The sequence below is a fragment of the Haematobia irritans genome, chromosome 3, assembly GCF_050003625.1.
Source record: "Haematobia irritans isolate KBUSLIRL chromosome 3, ASM5000362v1, whole genome shotgun sequence".
Classification (NCBI taxonomy): domain Eukaryota; kingdom Metazoa; phylum Arthropoda; class Insecta; order Diptera; family Muscidae; genus Haematobia; species Haematobia irritans.
The window spans coordinates 219,945,100-219,972,348 of NC_134399.1; the positions used below are offsets into that span (position 1 = coordinate 219,945,100).

The 27,249-nt window shown below is 35.7% G+C and overlaps 3 protein-coding genes and 1 long non-coding RNA gene across 7 annotated transcripts in view; 3 read left to right on the plus strand and 1 right to left on the minus strand.

The window, feature by feature from the left end:
* The window catches only part of LOC142232230 (uncharacterized), a 129,957-nt gene extending 110,592 nt beyond the window's left edge, over nucleotides 1-19,365 (plus strand). For all 4 annotated transcript variants that reach the window (XM_075302967.1, XM_075302964.1, XM_075302965.1 and 1 more), the window contains exons 4-7: nucleotides 15,663-15,911; nucleotides 15,967-16,193; nucleotides 16,248-16,825; nucleotides 16,889-19,365. In XM_075302967.1, coding sequence (XP_075159082.1) covers nucleotides 15,717-15,911; nucleotides 15,967-16,193; nucleotides 16,248-16,825; nucleotides 16,889-18,723 — 2,835 coding nt within the window. In that variant the 5' untranslated portion in view covers nucleotides 15,663-15,716 and the 3' untranslated portion in view covers nucleotides 18,724-19,365. The remainder of the gene's footprint in view (nucleotides 1-15,662; nucleotides 15,912-15,966; nucleotides 16,194-16,247; nucleotides 16,826-16,888) is intronic.
* On the minus strand, nucleotides 4,533-10,253 carry Decay (Death executioner caspase related to Apopain/Yama). Its single transcript, XM_075302968.1, has 4 exons — nucleotides 9,709-10,253; nucleotides 5,252-5,427; nucleotides 5,029-5,188; nucleotides 4,533-4,927 (listed from the first exon to the last, which is right to left on the minus strand). The coding sequence occupies exons 1-4, from the start codon at nucleotides 10,070-10,072 to the stop codon at nucleotides 4,650-4,652; spliced, it is 978 nt and encodes a 325-aa protein (XP_075159083.1). The 5' UTR covers nucleotides 10,073-10,253; the 3' UTR covers nucleotides 4,533-4,649.
* Nucleotides 19,366-20,101: 736 nt separating the features above from the next.
* Nucleotides 20,102-22,974, plus strand: LOC142232232 (uncharacterized). The gene is made up of 3 exons (XR_012721065.1): nucleotides 20,102-20,529; nucleotides 22,586-22,885; nucleotides 22,943-22,974. It is a non-coding gene; the product is annotated as an uncharacterized LOC142232232 (long non-coding RNA).
* An 817-nt stretch (nucleotides 22,975-23,791) lies between these two features.
* On the plus strand, nucleotides 23,792-27,216 carry Usp39 (ubiquitin specific protease 39). The gene is made up of 4 exons (XM_075302969.1): nucleotides 23,792-23,908; nucleotides 23,969-24,028; nucleotides 24,084-25,245; nucleotides 26,880-27,216. Exons 1-4 carry the CDS (start codon nucleotides 23,896-23,898, stop codon nucleotides 27,124-27,126), a joined length of 1,482 nt encoding a protein of 493 aa, XP_075159084.1. The 5' UTR covers nucleotides 23,792-23,895; the 3' UTR covers nucleotides 27,127-27,216.
* Nucleotides 27,217-27,249: the final 33 nt, after the last annotated feature.

The window sequence follows — 27,249 nt, forward strand, 5'->3', positions numbered from 1 at the left end:
AAACGCATAAACTTTCCTAAATATCTCTCTAATCGATTTTATCATTTAATTTCCAAAGCAAAGTCATTGCACCCCATTTGATATATTCCAAAAATCTGCGCGCACCTGTTTCTTTGCTCCAAAACAATATTTCAAAATTATTCGCTTTCAACTTCAGCCATAATTACGGCGGAGCCTTAAGCTATGACAAAAATTACCTGATTGATATTGATGAGTCCATGGATTTCGGCCAATTATGTTTTGCGCCACAGCTGGGGTAACAAAGTTATTACTCTGAGACTCAATATTTTTGAACAGAAATCTCGTCAGCTAATTGAAATTTCGTTCATCGACACTGCAGCAGCAGACCATCAAAAGATCGTTGTACTTCTTTTGTATGCATGAGCTTTTCTAGATTTTTGTTTTGTGCGTTCCAAAATTGATGGAAATGTTAAACTCGATAGTTTTTTAGTTGAAATGATGTTGTAAATGACTATAAAATTGCTGCACAAACAAGCACCCATCCAAAAAGGTAACGATCTGCTATTTATTTATGTATTTAGGAGACCATAACTCTTGCTCTTTATAGAGAACCATTAAGAGGTGTGCAAAATAGTTTGGAAAGCATATAAATTGATCTCTAATAAGCCATACTGCAAAATGAAAACATGTTGGCAGTTAGAAGATAGTTTTTTTTTTCTCAAAACATGGTGATGGTTAAAACCAAAGCAAATCTTCTTTTTTTTTGATAAGTAAAACCCCCAAGACTTTAAAACATTTCAAATAAATTTTGCACAAAATAATTTTTAAGACGTCTTCTCATTCTCGTGATGGAATGATGTTCGACCACTAAAGAGCAACAAATGTGAAAGTTCTTTTCCTTTTCTTTTAATGGATTCCAAGCATATTCTTAAGCCAGCCAAACTCACTCCAAGTAGCGAATATAATATAGCATAGAGCAGCTAATAATGATCTGTTGCTGACAGTGAATAAATGTATGAATGAATGCTTAGATAGATGACTGGTTACTGGCTTAGATGGATGTTCAGTGTAGTCTAACTGGATGATGGAAATCTAATACAGAACCTCTCATGCATAACGAATGTGTACAGCTAGTATATATTTCGCTGATTTAGCTTCATATGGGAGGGCAAACAGATTTTATGGATCGCTGATGTGAATCGGTTTTTGGAAATAACCATAGAACATTAGATCAACAGGTGCTAGGAATGACTTCTCCTGTCCCATTTGAATAATAATAAAAAGCAGCATAAAGCTATAAAACTAAATGTTGTTAAATTGTATCCATGATCGCGGTAAATAAGCAACATCTATATTAAAACACACATGAATTTAGAATGTCAATTATACAAAGTCTTAAAGAGAACAAATAACTTGGACTAATTAATTTATCAATTGCACCAAACCATATACAATGAAGCCTCTTGGAAGTGGACACCTACGGTCTCATAAATTTTGGTCACTTTTGGGAGGTGTCCATTTATGATATGTGACCGCACGATATTTCAGACTCACTTAGACAATTCAGTCCATTGTAATACCACAGAGGTGAACTTCTCCCCACTCACGGAGTGCTGCCGTTTCCGCATTTAGCTCAATAATAAAGGAAGTCCTTTTATAACCGAGTTCGGACCGCGTTTCATATTACGGTGAAACCACTTCAAGTCGCTTTAATAACAGGTTGGCTGATAAGTCCCCGGTCTAACAAAGAAAAACACATTTTTTGTCAAAATTCGTTTTTATTATTCAACATAGTTCCCTTCAAGAGCGACACAACGATTATTACGACCTTCCAATTTTTGATAGCATTTTGGTAGCACTCCTTCGGTTTTGCCTCAAAATAGGCATCAGTTTCGGCGATCACCTCTTCATTGCTGCCAAATCTTTCCCTGCGAGCATCCTTTTGAGTTCTGACAACAAGAAAAAGTCGCTGGGGCCAGATCTGGAGAATACGGTGGGTGGGGAAGCAATTCGAAGTCCAATTCATGAATTTTTGCCATCGTTCCCAATGACTTATGGCACGGTGCGTTGTCTTGGTGGAACAACACATGTTTCTTGTTCATATGGGGCCGTTTTGCCGCGATTTCGACCTTCAAACGCTCCAATAACGCCATATAATAGTCACTGTTGATGGTTTTTCCCTTCTCAAGATAATCGATAAAAATTATTCAATGCCCATCCCAAGAAACAGAAGCCGTTACTTTGCCAGCGGACTTTTGAGTTTTTCCACGCTTCGGAGACGGTTCACCGATGGCCTTGGCTCTTTCAGAGGATGCCCTCCTGGATGATGGCATGGTTCGGGTGGTTTACTTCTCGCACTTTATCTGTTGGTGGTGGATGAGAAGGTGGCAGTCTTGCCTCACCAAGAGCCGTTTGGACTTATGATCGAAATGCTATTTCGGTGTCTTAGAGTGACATCTAGTGGTAATCCGCAGTATTCTGTTCCCTCTGGAGGTTTCTACATTGGGTCTTGCTTATACTAGAAGTACAAATGCATCAAAAGGTTTTGAAACATTTCTATATCTTCCCACAAGTACTGCAAGCCAATGTTTTCAGAATCTGATTTCTACTTCTACTACCTTCCGCTTCATAAGGTGGTAGTCAATTGATCGCAGTGTTGCCTCGCGATGGATGGATTCATGATAAAAATGCTATTCCGGTACCTTAGAGTAACATCCAATGGCAAACCGAAATATTCTGCCCCTACTTTTGAATCGTTTCCTTACCTTTCTCCCAAGTGCTACAAGCCAATGCCTTCCGGATCTGGTTTCTACTCCAACTGCCCACCTAGAGGTGGCGCGGTCAGAGTGGTTTACCTCCTGTACTTTATCAGTTGCTAGTGTGTGAGGAAGTCGCAGTGTTGCCCCACCAAGAGCATTTTGGGCTCATGATGCTATTTCGGTGTCATAGAGTGGCAACCAGAAGCAATCCGCAGCGCAGTATTGTGTTCCCTCTAGAGGTTCCTCCATTGGGTCTTGCTTATACTAGGAGTGCAAAAGACTTGTAAGACTTTTGAATCGTTTCCTTGTCTTTCCCCCAATTGCCATAAGCTAATTTCTTTAGGATCTGGTTCCTACTCCTACTGATCTCCTTGCATGGTCAGGGTGGTTTACTTCCTTCATTTTATTAGTTGCTGTTGGATAAGAAAGTGGCAGTCTTACCTCACCGAGAGCATTTTGCACTCATGATAAAAATGCTATTCCGGTATCTTAGAGTGACATCCAGTAGCAATCCGCAACGCAGTATTCTGCTCTGGTAGTGCAAATGATTCATAAGACTTTTTATCTGTCTTCTATCAGCCAATGACTTCAGGCTTTTCCAACTACCCTCCTACAGTTGCCATGTTTCGAGAGGTGTACCTCATTTACTTAATCAGTTGCTAATGGGTGATCTGCGATCTCAGTGTTGTCTCACAGAGAGCATTTTGGACATCTGGTAGTTCTTCCATAGGATCTGTCTTATACGACTCCTAAGATTTTTGAATCGTCTCCTTGTCTGTCCCCCTACTGCTTTCCTGGGTGTGGCATGATGCGGGTGTTGCCTATCCGAAAGTATTTTAGATTCATGCTGGAAATGCTGTTCCGTTGTCTTAGAGTGGGATCCAGTGACAATCCGCAGCGCAGTATTCTGCTCCTTCTGAAGGATCCTCCATTGAGTCTCGCTTATATTGGAAATGCTAACGACTCGTAAGACTGTTGAATTTTCTCTTTATATAGAGTTAACAGCCAATGCCTTCAGGTTAAAATTTTAAAGACCACAAACTACATGTCAATAATCTTCACCTCAAGTTCCTTGACCTCTCTAGCTGAGGTATCTATCGAACAATCGACCGCATAGTTTAGCAGATGGCCATATTGGATTACTGTCTTGAGCTACCCCTGTTTTATTTCTCCTTGGCAAAGATGGCTTTCCGTGTGAAAGCTATAAACAAAACCAATGTTAGAACCATTACTGAAGTCTTCTAATTGATGAAAGAAATTGATTTTGGTTGAGTTTCGCCACTATTCCCCACTAGAGGCGTTGCTGGTTAGTTACATTTACATATTAGTTGTTGCTAAAGCGTTAGTCACGTTTTATTTATAGAGTGGAAGTGAGAATGAAGCCACCGAGTCACGCTGCCGATAATGTCGTCTCATCTCGACAAAAATTTAGCCCCCATGTTATCGACTCAGCCGTCAGGCGGCCGGTGACAAAAATTTTGTGTCAGCCTCTGTTGTGTCGCGTCCCATAGGTGATGTCTCATGTATACTAAAATTTAGCCTCCATTTTTTCAAAATATATAAATTTAATTTTCATCGACTCGCCGCTGACAAAAATTGAGTGTCAGCCGATGCCGGCACATGTATTTTATATGGAATTTCATAGGGGTGACCCCTATTGGCAACACTATCGAATGCTATTCTCCCTATAAAATATTCGCTCGAATGTTTAAAATATTCTAACTTTATTTCCGCGCCGTGATGGACTAAAACAAACCCCAGAACTCGTTTCACTGTAACACGTTCAAAAAAAAATTCCACACTGACATCATCTGAGCTTAATGTTTCGATTTGTTTTTATTATCGCATATATATTTTTGTTCATTTTTCCATAATCCCCATTGTTCGACTTCATAATTCATAATTTGAAACGCCTATTTGCCTAAATGACTAATTCGCCTGATCCTTAGGGCGTTTTACTCGTAAATAAAAAGTTTTTGTTAAGGTCGACAAGAAATTTGGCATTTCCTTCATTTGATTGAGAGCCTCGTATTTGGCATTCGATTGATACTCATAGGCTACTTTACGGTTGACAGCTGTCAAAAGTCTTAGAAATTCAGCTCCTTTGGGGGAGTAGAGAGCTTCTTTGGTAGCAGCCTCCTCGAAAACTGCACATAGGCTTTGAATAAACCAAGAGCCATTTTCCACATTACGGAATGAATAGTATTCTGCAAATCCAAAAACAAAAGGATATATGATTAAAACTAAGAACTAGTTCCATAAGCCATCCCAACCACTCTCACCCCGGTGATAGCGATTACATACTTACTTTCAAATGTGGAATACATAACTAGCATATCGGCAGTGTTGGGTATCGCATACGTTATGGTAGGTGGCTTTGGTGGTAAAGCCTCTGTATTTAATGCTCTGGACATGGGAGCAAACTCTGTATAGGTGACAGCTTTTTCAAGATTTTCTCCACGACAAGCCTAGCATTAAATAGAAAGTGAGTGAGTGTCGGCTAAGTGACTTGGTCATTTGGTGAGACTTACTTGAATGAAAAATAACTTAGGCTTATTAATGAGGCTTTTGCAGTTCTCTCCCAGGAAGGGATTCCATAAACGTTCTACAGGATATGACATATCACGGGCATAAACTTTTCCTTCCAGACCGTGTGACATGACAACTACTACGAGACAGTCATTTTGGCTGTGGTCTTCTTGGGCAGCTATGCAATTGAGAAAATATTTGGTATATTAAAATAAAACAATGTTACAATAATTAAGAAATAAATTAATAAAATAATAAACCATGATAAGACTTCGCGTCACTAATACTACGTTCGCACTAGAAACGAAATCCTCCTAGATCTCAGTAGATTTGCAATAGGCAAATATCAGCTGGCTCGTACAGGATTTCAACAAAATCACATTCAAAATCCCCTATACTGCCTTGTACAACTGTGGTTTTAGTACTAAAAATTCACTTTTTGCAACCCTGCCCCAATTTTTTTAGATGAATGTGTGTGTGCGTGTGTGTGTGTGTGAACAAACAGCTGTTAAATCCTGGAATATACGAAATCTCGTTATTTTGCAAGTCCGAACACTTGAGATTTCTAAAGAGATTTTGGTTCTATATAGCGAGATTTCGTGTATAGTGCGAACGTAGTATAAGGAGGCATCTAAATTTGCTCTAAATAAACGGTAAATGGATAGATCAAACACCAAAAATTTTTCAGCGGTGGATCGCTTGTCATTGAGCTAAAAATAGAATCCGACAGCACTCATAAGAAAGAAATTCATCACTTCACAAAGATTAAAAAACAAAAAAAAGGTTGCCGCTTGACGTCTGAAGATTAGTTGTACAATTAATACGAACTTCCAAGTTGGTCTTATAAACCGATACATTTTTGTTGGCGGCTCCTGACAGCAGCATCTTGATTGTTGATCCGACACAATTTTGTATATTTGGGTCCGTTCGAAACTCTTTGAGATTAATTGTACAATCATTCTGGTAATCAAAATTTAATTTTATTCATCTCTGCTGTTTGTGATTTTTGTTGAATTCTAATAGAAACGTAATATAAGGGCTGTTTTCTTTTAGCCCTGGATACCCTAAGCAGTCACGGACTAAAAGAAAACAGCGTACTCGTTTATCCAGGACGTCCCCAAAAAATTCAACGCTGTTATCAGCTGTTTAAAAAAAAAATCACAGAAAAAGAGTGAAATCTTACATGAGATGTTCTGGATAGAACACCAGTGCAACGATTTTCTGGATAGCCCATACATCCATACATTCATCCAGTGTTAAAAAAAACAGCCCATTGAATTTATTTCGATAAAAAAAATCAGCTCATTTAGCCCACAAAATGGAATTAAATTGTGATTTCGTGTGATTAATTTTTATAACTTTCAACATGGATTAATTCAACAACAGTGCATCGATGAACTTTCAATTTTTGACTATAGAGCTCCGTCAAGGACTAGTGTTTATCAATGGTATGGTGAATTCAACCGAGATCGTAGTTCACTCCAAGACGAATTTCGTGAAAATCGTCTAAAATCACTTGTTCTTCCGGAAAATTTTGATGCTACGCGCCAACTGATACTGCAACATTGTCATGTGACATATCCTGAGATTGAGACAACCTTTGGCGTTAGTGGGACCAACATACATTTAATATTTCATGAACATTTAGCGGTCAAAAAAGTTCGTTTCGATTGGTCCCAAGCAATGCTCCAAAAATAGATCGCTGTGCTTCGAAACACGACAATGACATAGGTACAGATGATTAATCGTGTATTTACGCGTATGAGCCCAAAATTAAACAGCAGTTGACTGTATGTGTGTTTCAAGATTAGCCAAATTTCGGGAAAGCAAGTTATCACCTGTTTTTCTGACAAACTCGTACCACAATTATACAATTCTGAGTGATACACAACCATTTGTTTGTCACTTGTCTTCCAAGAAATCAGGAAAACCAACCGCCGAAGACGGATCACTCTTCTTCACGATACTGCGAGTTCTGAACATTGATTTGGGATGGGTCATCCGCCGTATATTCCTTACTTAGCACCGAGTGATTTCTTTTTAGTACCGAACGTAAAATATAAAATGAGAGGTTAACTTTTTTTGAAACCTGAAGAAGCGGTTGATGCGTTCAGAATGCATGTTTTGGAGATACTACAATCAGAGTGGCAAAAGTGCTTGGAAAATTGGTTCAAACGCATGCAAACGTGTATAGATCTTAATGGGGAACTATAAAGCGATTTTCAATGATTAATATTTGTTTTTGTTCTCTAATCTTGATATATAAAAGACAATCCTCGTAACTCCAGTTGATTTAAATTTTTTTTATTGTACTCGTAACAGAGGTCTTCCTGTCAACAGCACTAAGGTGAACCGAATTTGACGGCCAAGCACACACACAGGCAAAAGGAAATTGTTTTTGTTATATTAACCTTAACCTTATAACACGTGTGGACCTAACCTAAGTTTTGCGATATTAGGTCAGTTCGCGTACAAATATCAAATATCAAAAAGCGTTGGGTAATGAAACATACATGCATTTAGGGTCTATTGCATTTATTCGATATTTTTTTGTCCAATCAGACGGTTTCCACGCGTGCCAAAACTAATCTACCAAAATATGAAGACAAAATGGTACAAATATCTACCAAATTTAAAAAATCTTATTTCGATGTTTTTGATAAAATTTTTGTGGTTAGTATGAAAAAAAATTATGTGAATATTTTATTCCTACAGAAAATTTTGTCAAAATTTTATTTCTATAGCAATTTTAGTCAAAATTTTATTTCTATAGCAAAATTTTTCAAAAATTTATGTCTATAGAAAATTTTGTTTAAATTTTATTTCCATAGAAAATTTTGTCAAAATTTAATTTCTATAAAAATGTTGTCAAAATTTTATTTGTATAGAAAATTTTGTCAAAAATAGGAAATTTTGTCAAAATTTTATTTCTATAGAAATTTTTGTCAAAATTTTATTTCTATAGCAAAATTTTTCAAAAATTTATGTCTATAGAAAATTTTGTTTAAATTTTATTTCCATAGAAAATTTTGTCAAAATTTTATTTGAATGGAAAATTTTGTAAAAATTTTATTTGTCAAAAATTTATTTCTTAGAAAATTTTGTTTAAATTTTATTTCCATAGAAAATTTTGTCAAAATTTTATTTGTATAGAAAATTTTGTCAAAATTTTATTTGTATAGAAAATTTTGTCAAAATTGTATTTCTATAGAAAATTTTGTCAACATTTTATTTGTATAGAAAATTTTGTCAAAATTTTATTTGTATAGAAAATTTTGTCAAAATTTTATTTGTATAGAATATTTTGTCAAAATTTTATTTGTATAGAAAATTTTGTCAAAATTGTATTTGTATAGGAAATTTTGTTTAAATTTTATTTCTATAGAAAATTTTGTCAAAATTTTATTTCTATAGAAAATTTTGTCAAAGTTTTATTTCTATAGAAAATTTTGTCAAAATTTTATTTCTATAAAAAATTTTGTCAAAATTTTATTTGTATAGAAAATTTTGTCAAAATTTTATTTCTATAGACAATTTTGTCAAAATTTTATTTCTATAGAAAATTTTGGCAAAATTTTATTTCTATAGAAAATGTTGTCAACATTTTATTTTTAAAGAAACTTTTGTCAAAACTTTATTTCTATACAAAATTTTCATATAATTTTAATTTTATAAAAAAAATGTTACCAACATTTTATTTCTATAGAAAGGTACTTAGTTAGAAGGAAATGTTTTGCAAAATTTACCAAAACATTATGAATTCTACCAATGTACCAAACAGTAACAATTCTACCAGTTTTGGTAGAATTCTACCAACTTTGGCAACAGTGATCAGAAACCATTTCTGCAGTTTTTGAAGTCTTTATTATAAGTATTTAACATCCTGTTGACACTCCGTATGATTTTTTTCACATTGGACATTTTTCTGACAAAGAAAATCTTTTACAACCACCAACAGTTAAGAAGTCATTCAAGGCAGGTTTCCTTAACCTGGACAACCTATTTTTAGAAATTGTGAAATATTTGAGGGGAAATTTTCGAGAAAAACAAACAAACACAAAATTGCCAAGTCCCCCAAATCAGTGAGTGAATAGTAAGTAACTGACAAACATTGTCTGCTGAATTATCGGCGAATATTTAATGATAACTGGTTCTCGCCCCCACCACAACCCATATCGAGGGGAGAGAGACAACCACTTTGAGTTGTAGTGCAAGAAGAATTCAAGTTTGATAAGAGGGGGATTTGTTTTCAAACAACAATTACAGGTGTTGTGATGGGGGGGAGAGTAGGGGGGATTCCTATCAATTGATATGGATGGAAACCAGTAAGATACCTATATCGATACATACGTATAAGGTCTATTGGTATGCAACAAATTATAAAAAAAGAAGAAAAAACAAAATTTTAATTCTTGATGGAGTCACCATCATCATCATCATCATCATCACTATAACTTACTTGCTTTTAATTTTTCGCTGACCTCAGCAAAAGTTAACTCATCATAGACTCGAACATCAAAGCCATATTTGAGGAGTGTTGCTGCCATGGCATCTCTGTCTTTTTCAGTTCCAGCTCTTTGTTTTTGTCCTTTCACTTCTTTGTGATTGAATATCAGGGCAATACCAGCATAAGGATTATCACAATTGTATTCATCATCTTCGGTGGGTCTAGATATTATAACTTTTTTAATAGGTTCTTTAACATTCGCGTTTAAGGACTCATTTCCATATGGGCTATTAGCTGTGGTACAGGTAGCATCGGCTTTGTCATGTTTGGATTTGCTGGATTTTTTGCCAAAAACCGAAAAATCTGACTCATCCATTGATTCTATTGTTTTCGTTTCGTCGTCGTCGTCTTCTTCGTTGGAGAATTGAAAAGGTACTAATTTCTTTGTCGAAAAAAATGCTCTCGATATGAACCACCGATACTTGAAAATGTTATCTTATCTCAGCGTTCTTTTGTAAAACTCAAAATTGTATGAATATTTGATCACAATATTTTGTATTATGATTTTCTCCTATGAATTTTTTGAAAGAGAACAAGAGAACCGAAATGATAAGAATGTAAATGAATACACTGAAAGAATTGCAGATATACTAAAACATTTCTCTGTTTGAAAATAGAAACAATTCGTAGAAAATTCTCCATTCCCCTTCAAGGGTCTTTCGAAGAATATAAATCTTTGTTATGAGCAAAATTTATCGTAAAGAGTTTGAAGAAAAATCAAATATAATTTTATGATCAGTTCCACAGTGGACAACGGGGAATCGAAACGTAATCATTTAAATGGGGAATTGTACAATCCATGAGAAAATTAGTCAAGGTGCTAACACAATTACAAATAAATACAACCACCAAGTATACATAGAAAAACAAGTAAGGAAAGTCTAAAGTCGGGCGGGCCGACTATATTATACCCTGCACCACTTAGTAGATCTAAATTTTCGATACCATATCACATTCGTTAAACGTGTTGGGGGCTATATATAAAGGTTTGTCCCACATACATACATTTAAATATCACTCAATCTGGACAGAATTTGATAGACTTCTACAAAATCTATAAACTCAAAATTTAAGTCGGCTAATGCACTAGGGTGGAACACAATGTTAATAGAAAAATATGGGAAACATTTAAATCTGAAGCAATTTTAAGGAAACTTCGCAAAAGTTTATTTATGATTTATCGCTCGATATATATGTATTAGAAGTTTAGGAAAATTAGAGTCATTTTTACAACTTTTCGACTAAGAAGTGGCGATTTTACAAGAAAAATGTTGGTATTTTGACCATTTTTGTCGAAATTAGAAAAACATATATATGGGAGCTATATCTAAATCTGAACCGATTACAATCAAATTTGACATGCATAGCTACAATGCAAATTCAACTCCCTGTGCAAAATTTCAACTAAATCGGAGTTAAAAATTGGCCTCTGTGGTCATATGAGTGTAAATCGGGCGAAAGCTATATATGGGAGATATATCTAAATCTGAACCGATTTCAACCAATTTTAGCACGCATAGCTACAATGCTAATTCTACTCCCTGTGCAAAATTTCAATTAAATCGGAGACAAAAATTGGCCTCTGTGGTCATATGAGTGTAAACCGGGCGAAAGCTATATATGGGAGCTATATCTAAATCTGAACCGATTTCAATAAAATTCGGCACACTTGACTATAGTACTTGTGCAAAATTTTAAGTAAATTAGGGTAGAAGTCTTCTGGGGCCATATAAGTCCATATCGGGCGAAATATATATATGGAAGCTATATCTAAATCTGAACCGATTTCTTCCAAAATCAATAGGGTTCTATTCTGAGGCAAAACACATACTTGTGCCAAATTTGAAGTTGATTGGACTAAAACTGCGACCTAGACTTTGATTACAAAAATGTGTTCACGGACAGACGGACATATCTATATCGACTCAGGAGCCCACCCTGAGCATTTTTGCCAAAGACACCATGTGTCTATCTGGTCTCCTTCTGGGTGTTGCAAACATATGCACAAACTTATAATACCCTGTTCAACAGTGTGGCGCAGGGTATAAAAATTGTTTGACTAAGGTCACTTTGTACTTCAATAATTCAGAAAAAATCTTTAAAATTAATGAAATTGTCTTTAAACTTGTTGTCCTTTTGCATCTTCACTACAAAGCAAAAAAGTGGTCGAAAATAGGACAAGTTTTTCAACAATTTATTTTAAAGACGTTTTTTACTTGAAACATGGGATATTTTCTTTTAGAAGTCGAGTATGATTTTGAAAAATTATGTTGTCACTAAAATGTTTGTACGGGATTTTGATAGCATATGAAGAAAAAAACTTTAAAAAATAATTGTGTCTTAAAAATATCCTTACTTGAATTCTTCTTTATTGGCTCGGAATCAATACCAAAATCATTAGAGTAAAGACAAATGCCCATATTCATAATAATTTACTGTCAGTTTATCGAATGAATTTGTAGGTATAAAGTTTACGTTAACTTTTGTGTATATGGGGGTCAATCTTTGGAACCGGCATGCTTTTTTTCAGTGTAGTTACGTTTTTAATTATTTGAATTAAAATTAATAGAGTTTTGCAATCAACATCAATTAAATTTTTAATTTAAATGCCAATCCTCAAAATAAGACTTGGCCTTTATTTGAAGAGTTTTTTATCTTAAATCTAAAGATTCAATATTTCAGTTATTTTAAGGACGATTTCCTTAAATTAAAAATGTGTTTCTTTACTTTATGGAAAATTTGCCTAAGTTCAAAGACATGCGTAATTAACGAAGGGACGCAAATTACCGAAATCTGTATCCTAAATTTAATACAAAAAAATATTTGAAGCAAAGATCATTTTAATTAAATTTTCATTAGTTTCATTATTTATTTTTTAATGAAAATTTATAAATAAATATTTTGTAAATTGCGCATACTAAATTTTAAGTTGCTTAATCTTTAATATCACGATTTACGTTTCTCAGTGTAGGCAAAAAATAATTAAAATTCATAGCAGTAAACATCTTTGATAAAACAGCTGAAAAAGGGAAAGCAGTCACTGCAGATGTTTTAACAAACAACCGTTAGTTGAAACATCAAACATTTTTCTCTGCTGATATAGCAGGCAAATACTGCTGAACTTTTTGCAAAAAACTTTTGAAATATCACACTGCATTAGCTAACATTATTTGACCTGGTAACAATTTCAATTACATTTTTATATAAAATAAAATCAGGCTTTTGTAGACCAGCAATATGTGAGACTACTGAAGACTGTCACACGTGAGGTTTTGCGGTCCGAGGCAAATATTTCTGCTGGCAACATTTTCACAGAAATTTAGTGTATAAAAATCTCATTTAAAACGATATTTTAACAGAAATATAAATTACTATCTACGTTTGGGTCATATATTAAAATGGGCGACTTGATTACTTGTTATTGCATTATCAAAAACTATCAATTGTTTTTTAATGTTTGAGCTTTTTAAAGGTCCAATGTGTACTGTGTACAGATAGTCCGGAGAGAATTTATTACTACGAATCAGCATAAAATTTCAGCAAACTACTGACTTTTTAGCAATATGTCTGATTTTCCAATATAGCAGATTGTTATTTGCTGTTTTAGCAAAAACAACTGCTAAAATAGAACGTTTGTCTGCTAAAAAACAGTAGTCAGTGTTTGATATTAGCAGCAGTATTTTTTCTATGTGTGTAGTTTAAAATATCAGACAAAGTTTGTGATTTTAGCAAACAGTGGCTGGTTACTCCTTTTCAGCTCTCTTTTTGCTTTTTAATCAGATGTTTCTGTTGGGCATACTAACAAATTTGTTTGGGTGTATAACAGCACATACTATCTGGCCAATCATATGTGTTTTAAATAATCAACTATGGTCAGCTGATGACTCTAACATATTCATCGCAATTATTCTTGCAATAGTTTCTGAAACTTGATTAAAATATGAAACTGCTACTTTTATAGGGGGATCGTCATAGAGGCAAGTCTTTCACATACCGCTAACCTTTCTACGAATTAGAAACTAAGGCCGATTCAGTTAACTCTTACCTCAATGAGGTAAATCTGACACATATGACATTTACCGTTCAGTATCAATCCCATGAAACATAGTCACGCATTTAATTTTTTTCCACCTAAAACGTTATATTCAATTTAAAAATTTTTTAATGTACTCGTACTGGCTGGCAATTAATGCAAACGTTTTATGTTTTAATTCCGTTTTTTTTTTTACATAAAAATGGGGGAGAGCTTTTGGTGGAATGAACGAAATGTTAAGATTTCGGTATTACAGTTACCAAATGGTAATTGCGTTGGCGGTGGGGTCACTTCTATCCATGTGAATGGTTACACATAAAGATTTCGTGAAGATATGAACTCTAAGAGTTTCTTAATAGCAAACTACGTTTTTTTTTTTTTTTTTTTTTGAAAAACAAAAACCATGTGTCAATGTACTTTTGCATATGTTTAACCATAAGCTTAAGTAGACACGTACATTTTGTTGCATAGCATTTGAAATTTGAAACTGTGTCAGTGTGCGCAAGTGTAAAATGGTAATTGAGGCTAAAAACATTTAACCGCAAAGATTTAACCAAATTGATTTCAAGAGTCGCTGTTGTCGTGGAAATACCACCACACACACAATAAAACCACCACCACCTCCATCGTCATCACCCACAAAATAATCCAAAGAAGATGACGAGTAGAAGAAGCTTGAACAGAACCACCTTTATAGACGCCAACACTAATGGGAGATCCAAGAATTGGTTCACGCTTAGCGATATAAGTATTCTTACATTGTATACGAGCATGATTAGCATTAATAAAGTCATTTGATATATAAACATTAGGGTGGTTCGTACCTATAAGTAACAAGTCTGTTCTGGTATAAGGATTCGCAAAAATTTTGCGAATTGTCACAATTAATTTGCAAACACTCTGGATATTAGGATTGATTCTGCCCAGGAAAATAATGAAACGTTTGGCAACCCCGAATACTGCACTTTGAGCAAAATAAGAACCATCCCTGTTTTGCGTTGCCAACCTGTAAACATAAATTTAATTTTAATGGTTAGGTTAGGTTATGGAGGATGATACCACAATCCATAGAAAAATGATAACACCTTTAATGGTATTTGCATGAGTTTTTACTTTTTACACTACGTATGGTTCATCCCACAGTACCACTTGCCAAAAGTGGTCCACATACAAAGAAAATCGAGGTTCTTACCCATTAAAAGTTTGAAAATATGTTGAGGTCGTCTCGACCCTAGGGCCAATAATGATTCGTTTTACCAGATAAGTTAATTTTACATAATTTTGCATCAGATATCTTGAGGGAAACTTCGGAGGGAACCAGCTACTAGATGGTAGTTCGATTGGTCTTTCGTCCATATACTCAATTCTGACAATCGATTTGTACGTCAGAACGGTTTCGGTTTTCCATCAGGGTTTCCCAAACTTCAACCTGATTAAGTATAGTTGACCATCTTTCAGGTCACATCATACATGCTCAAGGTACTCTCCGGTTAGAATCCTAAATAAGATAAATATTATTTTACATAATTGATAGAACGTCCCCGGATTGAATTAATAGACTATTTATGGACTAAAAACTAATCCCATAATAGTTATGTTGATGACACTATTAGCTCTTCTAACTCACAATAACCTGCAAATATCTTAGACTCCTTGGTTCAGGGATTTAAATATATATAACAGTTGACTAGATCGTCCCAGAGAAAATAGCGGACATATCAGAAAAATCAACTAGTTTTAATAGACTTCTATGAGTGGACCCAATTTATATAGAATTTTTCATAAAAACAATAACTTATATTCATTACCAATAAATCCATATCTAAAAATCAATTTTTCGGCTCTACTAATATTTCATTATCTTCTTTTACAGGCTAGCATCATTTCGACGACGTCATTATATCGCCAGCAATATTAATTCAAGAAAATGGCGCTGCGATTGCGTCGTGATGTTCAAAAGGCTTCCTATTATGTATGGTTTCTAGGAGCAGAAGAAGCTAAAGGTTTACGTGGAAATCGAGTCATAAATTCCGTGTTACCGTATCTGATTGATAGATCACGATCACAGGAACCCATAAAAGTGACCCTACAAGTTTCACACAAAGGAATCAAAATTATACAGGTTTGTTGGACATCGCAACACTGTGAATACACATTTCTAACACATATCGTTTCAGGGCTCATCCAAACATTTCATACCACATAGTGCCATAACCAGTTCGGTTCAAACAGATGACATAGTCGCATGCGTCCTGCTGCTTTATAATCCAATTACTAAGTGTCCATTGCACGTTCATGCCTATCGATGTGATTCTGAGACTACGGCTGAGGCTCTAAATCAACAATTGCAAATACTTATAAATCGTCCCGAGAATCAGAAACGTTTCGAAGAGTTAGAATCAAGGTAAGCACAAACATTCTCTTATACGAGTATTATCTAATCGAGGGTATATTGCAGATTGGGTATCATACCTGGTATGCCTTCTAGTAAAAGTTCAAATCACGACGATATGATTCCCAAGAAAGACGTGCATCATCAACCACAACATGCGAGAACACGACATGATGCTCCTCCAAAACGCATGCTATCTTCAATGGGAAGCGACACAGGAAACAGTACTCGAGAATCAGAGGGCAGTGAAGATATCAATGGCAATTCTCCCATGTCGCGTTCTCCTTCAGGCCTGAAACCTTTGCCACTACAACAGAATAATGAATTGTTTGATTCGCTGGCTGCTGAGTTAAGGGCCAAACTCAATGGTAATGGACCCCCGTTACTGCTACCACCAAGAGACTACGATACGGTGCATAGGTCTAAGGGAAATCTGGCAGCCATAGAGTTACGTAGGTGCCGTAATTCACTCATTGTTGGCAGTGATAGACCAGCACCGAATGGGATGCAAAATACATCGAGCAATATAATTGGGGGAACAGGAAGTGCAGGAGGCGGAAAACAAGTATCGTCTCGAGGTTCTTCAGGTATAGGTTCCGATTTGGCTCCTAGCCCAGAGAGACAGGATTTAAACAGTTCTAGCGGTAAGCTTGTGTACCCATTAATATCTACTTCCATCTCTAATTCTGCTTCCGTCAAACTTGCAGAGGATGAACACTGGAGTAATGAGGCAGACAACTCAGTCATCGCTTTGAAGCCTTCACAGATATCTGTTGAACGTACCACGGCCGGAATCACACAACATCACGTTAATCTGTCACGAAAAAATGCCGTACATCCCCGGGACGATGGTTACTTGAGAGATCTTCCAGCTAAGCCATACACACCACGCAACACCACTGCTGCAAAGAGTAGCGAGAAGATTCCCATTATTGAACGAGATACAAGAGCAAAGACTCCAGCTTCCAATTCATGGTGCAGAGAGGATGAAATTAAACCCATTATTGTTCGTCCCACGAACTACGATTCGAAAATCAATCGTGTCTTGCAGAGCGAACAACAATTTGCCATGGAGGAAAAGAACATACGCGAACGCTCCAAACTTCATGAAGAACGTAAGGGTGCATATTTAAACCATGTGGATGGACCAGAGCAGCGATACAAGAGCAAGTCAACAAAACATTTAGATGATTACGATGATAACTCCAATCCCCCAAGTAATGTGGGCCATCAAAGTTATCACCGCAAAGAAAATCTAACCGACAAACAGAAATACATGGAATACTCAAACAAATCAAAAGCAATACCAACGAAGAGTTATGCTCACGAGGAGGTCCAGAGATATGGTGGCAAACATCGTTATGTTGACCCTGCAGATCTGCCATTTGAGCAAAATTCTAGTTCTGGCAAATATGACAGTTATCATCGCGATTCACATTCACCCGATCGTTCGGAGCTAAGTCACCGCACTGCAGAAAGACCAGGTGCCAAATCCCGAGATGTAAGAGATGGGGGTAGAATAAGACACCGTTCGCACGAACGGGAACCAGAACGTGACCATCATTCTCGGGAACGAGAGCATTTGTCACACAGCAAGGAACGTAATCCTTACCGTGAACCTGAAAGTATTCCCTACATTGAAAGCATGGAGAAGATGATGAAGTCTACTGCCATGCGCTACAAGTCCTATGACAATAGTGTCGAACAAAGCTCTCCCAGATCTAAGGAACCATTGCAGAATAAACTAAGCCAACGCAGTAAGACACATTCACATCACGATGACGATGAGTATAACTACAATAATTATCCAAGTCATGGCGGACGTGGAGAGTATGTGAGCTCTTCAACTAAGGATCGTTTCAAGGATACTAAGGACAAATTTCGTTCAATGGAACGTTCAGGCAGTCGTTACGATGTGGGTGATGAAAAAGACCCCCAAGAATACAAATCTCGTCAGCGAGGTCCTTCCCATACTCCCGAACAGACTACACGAGTCTATGAGGATTGGAGTGATGAAGAACATCTGTACGATAGCCCACCACCAGAAGTCCGCTCACGTACCAGAGCACGTGAGCAGTGGGTGAATCATGGAGATGGTAGGCCAACGCAGGTGCTTCCCATTGATGTACATGGTCGAGATTTTCGACCACGCGATCCATCAAGCAAACGTGCCGATTCCAGAAATCGTTTGGATAGTGGAGAGTATAGAGACCAAGCTCCACGATATCGCGAAAAGGAACACCACCATCGCTCCGTGACCGATGAGCGTATACATGAACATTCCCGTGAATATAACAGTCGGCGTGATTATACACCAGAGCGAACACATCACAGATCGGAACGCTCAATGGAACCACATTATCCACCTGCAAATGGAAAGGCATCACCTCCGGGCAGTGGCATCGGTGTGGCTCCAACACAATCACATGGCAAAGGCATACCGTCGAATATGTCCAAAGGGGGTTATCGTCATAGCTATGCTGAACCCGTATTTTCACGATCAGCTGGTCGTGTAGGCCTAGCAGCAGTGAATCCCTACTAAGAGGGATATATTTGCGAATGAAATAAGAGTGTGAAACACACATTTAGTTATTGATTGAGCACATATACAAACTTAGGCGTTGTAAATGTTTTTATTTTTTAATATACTTTTCTTGTTCTTTTGCATTTTTTTTTATTATATATGTCTCTTTTAGCTGCCTGATGTTATTTCAAAGCATCCACTCAAATGGTTCTTCTAATCGAATGCTTCAACACTAATCAACATAGTGACCACGTTATTAATTTTTACACAAAAACTATGAACTCACTGACAGACGGACTTACACCCGAATATATGGCAACCATGTTCGTATCCATTACAGCAACGGAAACGGAAATATGTGACATACAAGTTTAACTTGGGAAATTAGCACAGTTTACAAAACATCACATTGTATGAGTGCATTGGCGCTTCCGTTGTTTTGGATGACGTTTATAGTATCAGTTTTTTTTATTGTAAAAAAGTTATATCGTAAAAAATATATGTATGTATTTTTTTCTCTCAACACATTCTGTTTTTTGTGGTTGGTTATTGATTCCAAGTGTATTCATATGTACTTATCGTATCGTAGTATTAAGAATAAACATTTCTATTTCCCAAAATAAACAAATAAATATATACATATATTCAACAACAACAAAATTTATACAATTTTCTTTTAGTTTCACTTGAAGAGTACAGCGTTAATGTTTCTACCCGTTGCGATCGATTGCAGGCGGAATACTGTTGTATAAAGTGTGGTTTTCGGATTTCTGTAGGGCAAACGAAGCAAAATACCACAAGATTTCAATGCAAAAATAAAAAATAATTGATGACTAAAGAAGAGCAATTGATTTCAAATTTAAATTCTTATGAATTTTATGCTACATGAGTAAATGTTGCTTGCACCCAAAGAAGTTTGTTAGTAGTCACAACAGAAAAGCCTGATAAAACAGTAACATGTCTGCTGAATAGCAGTTACTGTTTGCTGAAATTGCCTCATTAGGCATAAAATCTCGATATTTATAATAGAGGTGTGCGCGTGACACGCTCACGTGACTCGTGAACAAAATCTGAATAAACTTTCGTGAATGTGCGTGAATGGGACTAAAAATATTATGCCGTGCGTGAGGAATAAAATCGGTTCGTGAATGCGCGTGAATAAAATTTCTGCAAAATCACGCGCACGAAAAAAATTGATATGATAACTGAATTTTATTTAGCTGTGGAACTATATCTACTTATTATTTATTTATCCAACATATATAATACAAAAAGCCTTATTTTGTTACCTTTCCTCTTTCCCGGTTGGAAAATGTCGTGAGTCTCGTGAATTTGTCGTGAGTCACGTTAATTGTCGTGTATCGTGCGTGAGCGTGAGTCTTTAAAAGCAGTTCGTGCGTGAGTACCGGTTTTCATTTCGTGAACGAACGTCAATGTGAGTGGCTACCAAACGTTTCGTGCGTGAATAAACAGTTTGCTTCGTGAATGTGTGTGAGTGTGAATGAAATTTCACTAACGCGCACACCTCTAATTTAGAAAAAATCTCTTTACAAACCTCCAGTGTTCAGACTGGCAAAATATCGAGATTTCGTTGATTTTCGAATTTAGCAGATGTTTTTTGTTTACAATCTGAAAATGATCAAGTTTAGTCGCTATAATCGAAAAAACAAATCAGAAAAAAGGTATAAAATTATACCACCTTATTGCAAATTTGATTGTAACTTGATGGGGAAATAGGTTATGGCAACTTTTCACAATGTTTGTATTCTTAGAATGGATTCTTAAAGAAAAGTAATAGTGAAAAACTGATTTTAGCGTCTAAAGGTGGGTATTAAGTTCGAGTTTATACATGATCACAATGATTCTTTTAGAACTATCTTAAAATGCACCTTATCCAACAGTTTGAAGGGGCTCTTATTGGCGTCGTTCTAAATTTATCTAAAGGTGAGTACTATGTTCGAGTTTTTCATCAAAACACTAAATTAAAAGTGCAAAAATATATATGAAGACGATAACATTTTTATCAAGTCTCTTCAAATTATGGATTGAAAAGATCCAATGTATTTATTGCGAACCATTTAATATTTCGAAAGTAATTGATTAAAAAAAGTAACCGTGAAAATAAGCTGGTTTTCAGGTTCTTGAAAACTGAACATAGTACTCAGCTTAAAAAGGCACCTAATAATTGCACTCATGCGATACTTTTTTGTAGTAACTTGACATGGTACAACTTCTCAATAGTGACGGCTCTTTTCCGACCAGTTTTGGATATCGTATACGACTGTTTTCGACGTGGTGGGGGTTCTCAGAAGCGCCGTCAAAATTAAAAAAATGTTGGCATGGATAATGTCTTAACAAAGGAATTATGTTGATTTATAAACTGCAATTCTGCTATATTCGCTGATGCTCCAGCGTCAATCTCTGTTTATTCTTGATGGACGCAGCGTGTCTGGAAAAATATCTGTAAACTATCACTTTATTCTATTTGGAAAGTTGAAAATTGTTCACCAACCATGCCAGCATTTCAAAGTTCCATTTCATCCTCATCGCTACCACAGACTCGTAAGTGACACTACAACAATCGCCAACTGTTATGGGGAAACGTATCAAAAAGTACGAAATGTACATGGAACTATTTTGGCATCAATAGGGCAGTTTTCTTTTTGCACTGGATGCAACATGTATGGGCTATCCAGAACATCGTTGCACTATCCAGAACATCTCATCAGTGCAAGTCGCGCCGATGTTGCCAGATTGTATTTTGGTAAAGTGACGCTTCATCGATTCACAATAGCAATTTATTGTTACTAATTTATCGAAAAACATGAAATTCAAATTGGAGCATTTCATACATTAAAAATGCAAGATTTCACTTCTTTTCTGTGATTGTTTTTAAACAGCTGATGACAGTGTTGCATATTTTTTGAGATGTCCTGGATAAACGAGTACTCTGTTTTCTTTTAGTCCTTCACGGCTTAGGGTATCCAGTGCTAAAAGAAAACAGCCCTAATATTGTCACAAGAGCCATTTTATATTTTGTGAAACACCAAGTGCAATAGATTATTTAAGTAAAAACGAAAATGAAATGCTGAAAACATAGGCATTACGCTTAAATTGTGAAAGGTCCCTGCCAGCATTTCAAAGTTCCATTTCATCCTCATCGCTACCACAGACTCGGAAGTGACACTACAACAATCGCCAACTATAATGGGGAAGCGTATCAAAATGTAAATTAAAGTATTTTGCCATCACTATCGTTACAAAAGCCATTTTATATTTTGTGAAACACCATGCACAACTAGCTTCTTATAATTTATTTAAATAAAAATGGTAATGAAGTGCTGCAAACATAGTTATTTCGCTTAAGTGTGTAAATATAACCATAGCGATAGGCGGTAGGCGAACACTTATTTACGTGTATTTCTTATGGGAAGCCCAAAATCCGCGACGGAATACCGTGACGGCTAGCGGCGTGTCGCTAAATTAAAACTTATTCTAACTCCTTGGCGAAAACTGGTATGGTGTTGCCATCGCTTATCAATTTTTTAACTCACCACTAGGAATTGCTGTTGCCTGGACACGTGTAGATTATTTTTTCTTGAAATAACTCAACAAATAACAAGCCATTGTATGTTTTTATTCAACTTCATTGTTTAATATTGTCAAAGCATGCTGTATTGACAACAAAAACGCTAGGAAACGTGAAAAAGGGAATTATTCGCCGTCAAGCTTATTGTATTTGCCGTTGCGGCAAAAATGTTTCGCCTACCGCCTATCGCTATGGTTATATTTACACACTAAAATTGTGAAAGGTATATTGATGAACAATTTTTGACTTTCCAAATGGAATAAAGTGATAGTTTTTCAAATATTTTTCCAGACACGCTGCCTCCATTGGGAATAAAAGCACTGGCTGATAGACGATACAACATGTAACTTGCACCCTGCCAGCATTTCAAAGTTCCATTTCAACCTCATCGTTACCACAGACTCGTAAATGTCACTTCAACCATCATGAAAAGGTACATCAAAAAGTACATGCAAGTAATTTGCCATCCCTACTGTTAAAAAAGCCATTTTTTTGTGAAACGCCAAGCGCAACCAGCTTGTTATATTTTAATTAAATAAAAACGAAAATAAAGTTCTGAAAACATAGATTATACGCTTAAAATTGTGAAAGGTATATTGGTGAACAATTTGGTGATTTTCCAAATGGAATAAAGTGATTGTTTTTCAGATATTTTACAGACACGCTGCCTCCATGAAATAAAAACACTTGTTGATAGACGCAGCAACATGTAAAATTATGTTAAATGTAATGTGATAGTGGTATAAATGTTATATTTTTAAGAATTTGTAAATGTTTAATCAAATTAATAAATATCTAAACAAACGTGTTTTACTCGACCACAATGATTCTTTTACAACTATCTTAAAATGCACTTTTTCTGATTGTTTGGAGGGTCCCTTATTGGCGTCGTTCTAAATTGATCTATAAAGGCACCTAATAATTGCACTCATGCGAAACATTTTTGTAGTAACTTGGCGTGGTACAACTTCTCAATAGTGACGGCGCTTTTCCGACGAGTTTTTGATGTCGTATATGATTGTTTTCGACGTAGTGGGGATTCTCAAAAGAGTCCCCAAATTCAAAAAATGTTGGCAGGGCAACTTGTAACTCAACATCAATCTTTTATTAATGCATAAAAATATGTTAAATGTGATGTGATATGCGCTTTACAGACTATCAGTTATTCCGGACGGAATGTCGGTGTTTGTAAGGAATCTTACAGTGTGTCGGATCGATGCGACTTGTCGGCGATGACTAAATAATCGGTAAATGTGTTATCGATCCAATAAACATGCAGCAGTATCGATTATGCCTTCGGACTTTACTTATAACGTGCACAATATATGGAATATGTTCGACACGAGCACTGCGGAATAACTGATAATCTGGAAAGCGCATTACCCTCAAACTGAAAACGTGTCGTATTTGAAAAACGCTCATCCTGTGTTTATTGGGTAGTGCTTAATTGTATCATGCAATTTGTGGACGTGTTTTTTTCGAATCTGGTCAAATCACATAAAACAAAAGGGTGGCAGCATTGTGTCAAGAAATAACACATTGTAAACAAAAGTAGACCGGTAAAATTGTAGATTTCCTTCTTCCTAGTTTAACTATAAATAATGTCTGGCGACGGTAAGTTTTAGTATTATTTATGAAGTGGAAAACATCACATATATTCAATATATTCAACAGGCGAACCCATTGAGAAAAAAGCAAAAGTTGAAACCTCCGAATCCCAAAATAATGATGACGGTTAGTAACCACTTCCATCTTTCGAGAGTATGTAATAATTTCTAACTCTTTACAGAGGAGCTGGACACACCTTCTGCATTCAATCCAAAATATCGAGTTTGTCCTTATCTGGATACCATTAATCGCCCTCTGCTAGATTTCGATTTTGAGAAATTATGCTCTATATCACTTACACGCATCAATGTTTACGCTTGTTTAGTGTGTGGAAAATATTTTCAGGGAAGGGGTACAAACACACATGCATATACACACTCCGTTGCAGAGGCTCATCATGTCTTCCTGAATTTACAAACTTTGCGTTTCTATTGTTTGCCAGATAATTATGAAATCATAGACTCTTCGTTGGACGATATAAAATTTGTATTGAATCCCACTTTTTCCCAGACGGATATAAAGAATTTAGATAAAACAGATCCTAAATATTCACGTACCGTAGACGGTACCTTATATCTTCCCGGAGTGGTTGGTTTAAATAATATTAAAGCCAACGACTACTGTAATGTGGTTCTACATGCTCTTTCGCATGTGGGACCACTAAGAGATTACTTTCTGCGGGAGCAACATTATGCCAAGATTAAAAGGCCTCCGGGAGATTCAATATTTAATTTGGTGCAAAGGTTTGGTGAACTTATGCGTAAAGTATGGAACCCACGTAATTTTAAAGCACATGTTTCACCTCATGAAATGTTACAAGCTGTTGTATTATGGTCAAACAAAAGATTTCAAATAACTGAACAAGGTGACCCAATTGATTTTTTGTCGTGGTTTCTTCATACGTTACACAGAGCTTTAAAAGGCACCAAAAAACCAGATTCATCAGTGATATATAAAACATTTCTGGGAGAAATGAAAATTTTTACAAGAAAAATACCACCGGTAGATTTGGATGATACGCAAAAATCCCTATTATTGGCCACAGAGGAATATCAAGAGAAATGTGAAACAACAAATTTCCTATATTTAACATGTGACTTACCACCACCGCCTCTGTTCACTGATGAATTTCGAGAGAACATCATACCCCAGGTGAATCTTTATCAACTGTTGGCAAAATTCAATGGACAAACAGAAAAGGAATATAAAACCTACAAGGATAATTTTCTCAAACGTTTCGAAGTTAGCCGTTTGCCGCATTTCATAATATTGTATATAAAACGTTTTACAAAGAACACATTCTTTCTTGAAAAGAATCCTACAATTGTAAATTTTCCCATCAAGTAAGTACAGATTTTACGCTTTAAAAAAGTATCTGGTTCTGATTGACGTCATTGCCAGATAAATTATAGTATAAATTTAAGAACTTTGTTCATTCGCAAACGAAAAGATAATATCTTAGCTTAGGTAGAGTAGAAGCGCATTATTGTAGTTTTCCTTAGACAATTCAATCCATTGTGGTACCAGAGGTGATGTACTTCTCTCTTTTCATTCAGTATTCTGCCCTAATCAAAAGGGATATTCCTTTTTCTAGCCGATTTCGAACGGCATGTCATATATAACGGCATTTTCCAATTTTCTGTTTCGGAACCGAGTTTAGGCGTGGTGTTAACCAACGTATGCAATTTTTTAGAAGGATCTTTGAGGTATATATCCATTGTCGTATCTAGACATTTTTAACCAGGATGGCTATGCACCCATATCTATACTACAGTAACAATATATAATGGAAAATCTTATATAGGTTTTCACATTCTAGGGGGGCTAATTTTTTTCTGGAGGGGGCTAAGCCCTCCCCCAGAGGCCTTACTACGCTTATGTATATATCTTACTTAAGAAACTTATAAAACACTGTGCTACCGACATGCTAATTAAATTGTCGCTAGAGGTGTATATCGGGTAAGAAAATTTTTGCTATAGCCAGATATGCCGCTCTTGCGAAAAATCCTGTCGCTTGTCAATAAGACAATTCTGCCTTGTGTTTCTTATGGGAGAAAATTATATTACGTTGTTGAATAAATAAATTAAACAATCGATAACATCGTCAACGAAAATTTTGCTACCAAAGGTGTCTATGCATTTCCGCTACCCATATATGAAATGCTTGGGTATTTTTGCTACCGAAACTTCTGTGAATCAATACTCACATACTCACCGGAATTTTCATGAAAGCTACATATCGACCTTAAAAGACCCATATATAACTGTTGCTAAAAATTTCTTATGAGAAAATTATTAAACAATCGATAACATCCTTTTAGCATAAATTACTTTCGGAAGAATAGCCATACATCTCTTATGGCTGACAAAAAATTATTGTAACTGAAATCGGGCATTAAGACAAGTATGGAGCCCAACAAGAAAGTTTTTCCTTATAGAAATGTCGATAACATCATGATGACTAACATTTTACTAGAAAATTCTACACAATACTTATGTGCATCAAATATATATGTCATTGCGTAGATCAGGGGGTATTTTGGGTTTGCTAAACTCAGAAAGAAAAAACTATATTCGAGTAGATGAGAGGTCCCCAAAATACTCAAAACAAGGATATAATCATAGTTTGAATTAACAGACAACATTTCTTTTGGCAAATCCAAGAAACCAGCCTAACTTAATAATCACAGATAAGTTATACTATGGAAATATAAAAGTAATATCGAGCTTTGGATTATATTGCTTACGGATTACAAAAATTTCACTAGCCATTGTATTTTTTCAGGCCAAACATTTCATTTGTATATAAAATGTAAACGATCGATAACAACGTCTCACAAAATTGTCGCCAATGTACATAACGATCAACTACTTAAACTTGAAACATCATCAGTTTTTGCAAATCAAAAATATTTTCCAAAACCTTTACATTCATTTAAATTTGCGCCTAATATTAATAATTTGCTTTCCTTAATAGAAACGTGGATTTTGGTGACATTCTATCGATACAACATCGTGAAAAATTTGGTAATTGCAAATACAATCTAGTAGCGAATATTGTACATGATGGCGAACCCAATAAAGGAACATATCGAGTGCATATGCTACATAAAGCTAACGGTCAATGGTATGAAATGCAAGATTTACATGTTACGGAAATTTTGCCCCAAATGATTACGCTAACGGAATCGTATATACAGATCTATGAACGAAGTGCCGAGTGAGAAAATTCTTACTTTCGATTTTTGTCCTGTAAATTATTTTCACCATACTTTTGAAATATTTGTAATAAAAATTGTGGTGTTTTTAAGAAATTGTTATTATTTTTGATAAGAAAAAGGTAGATG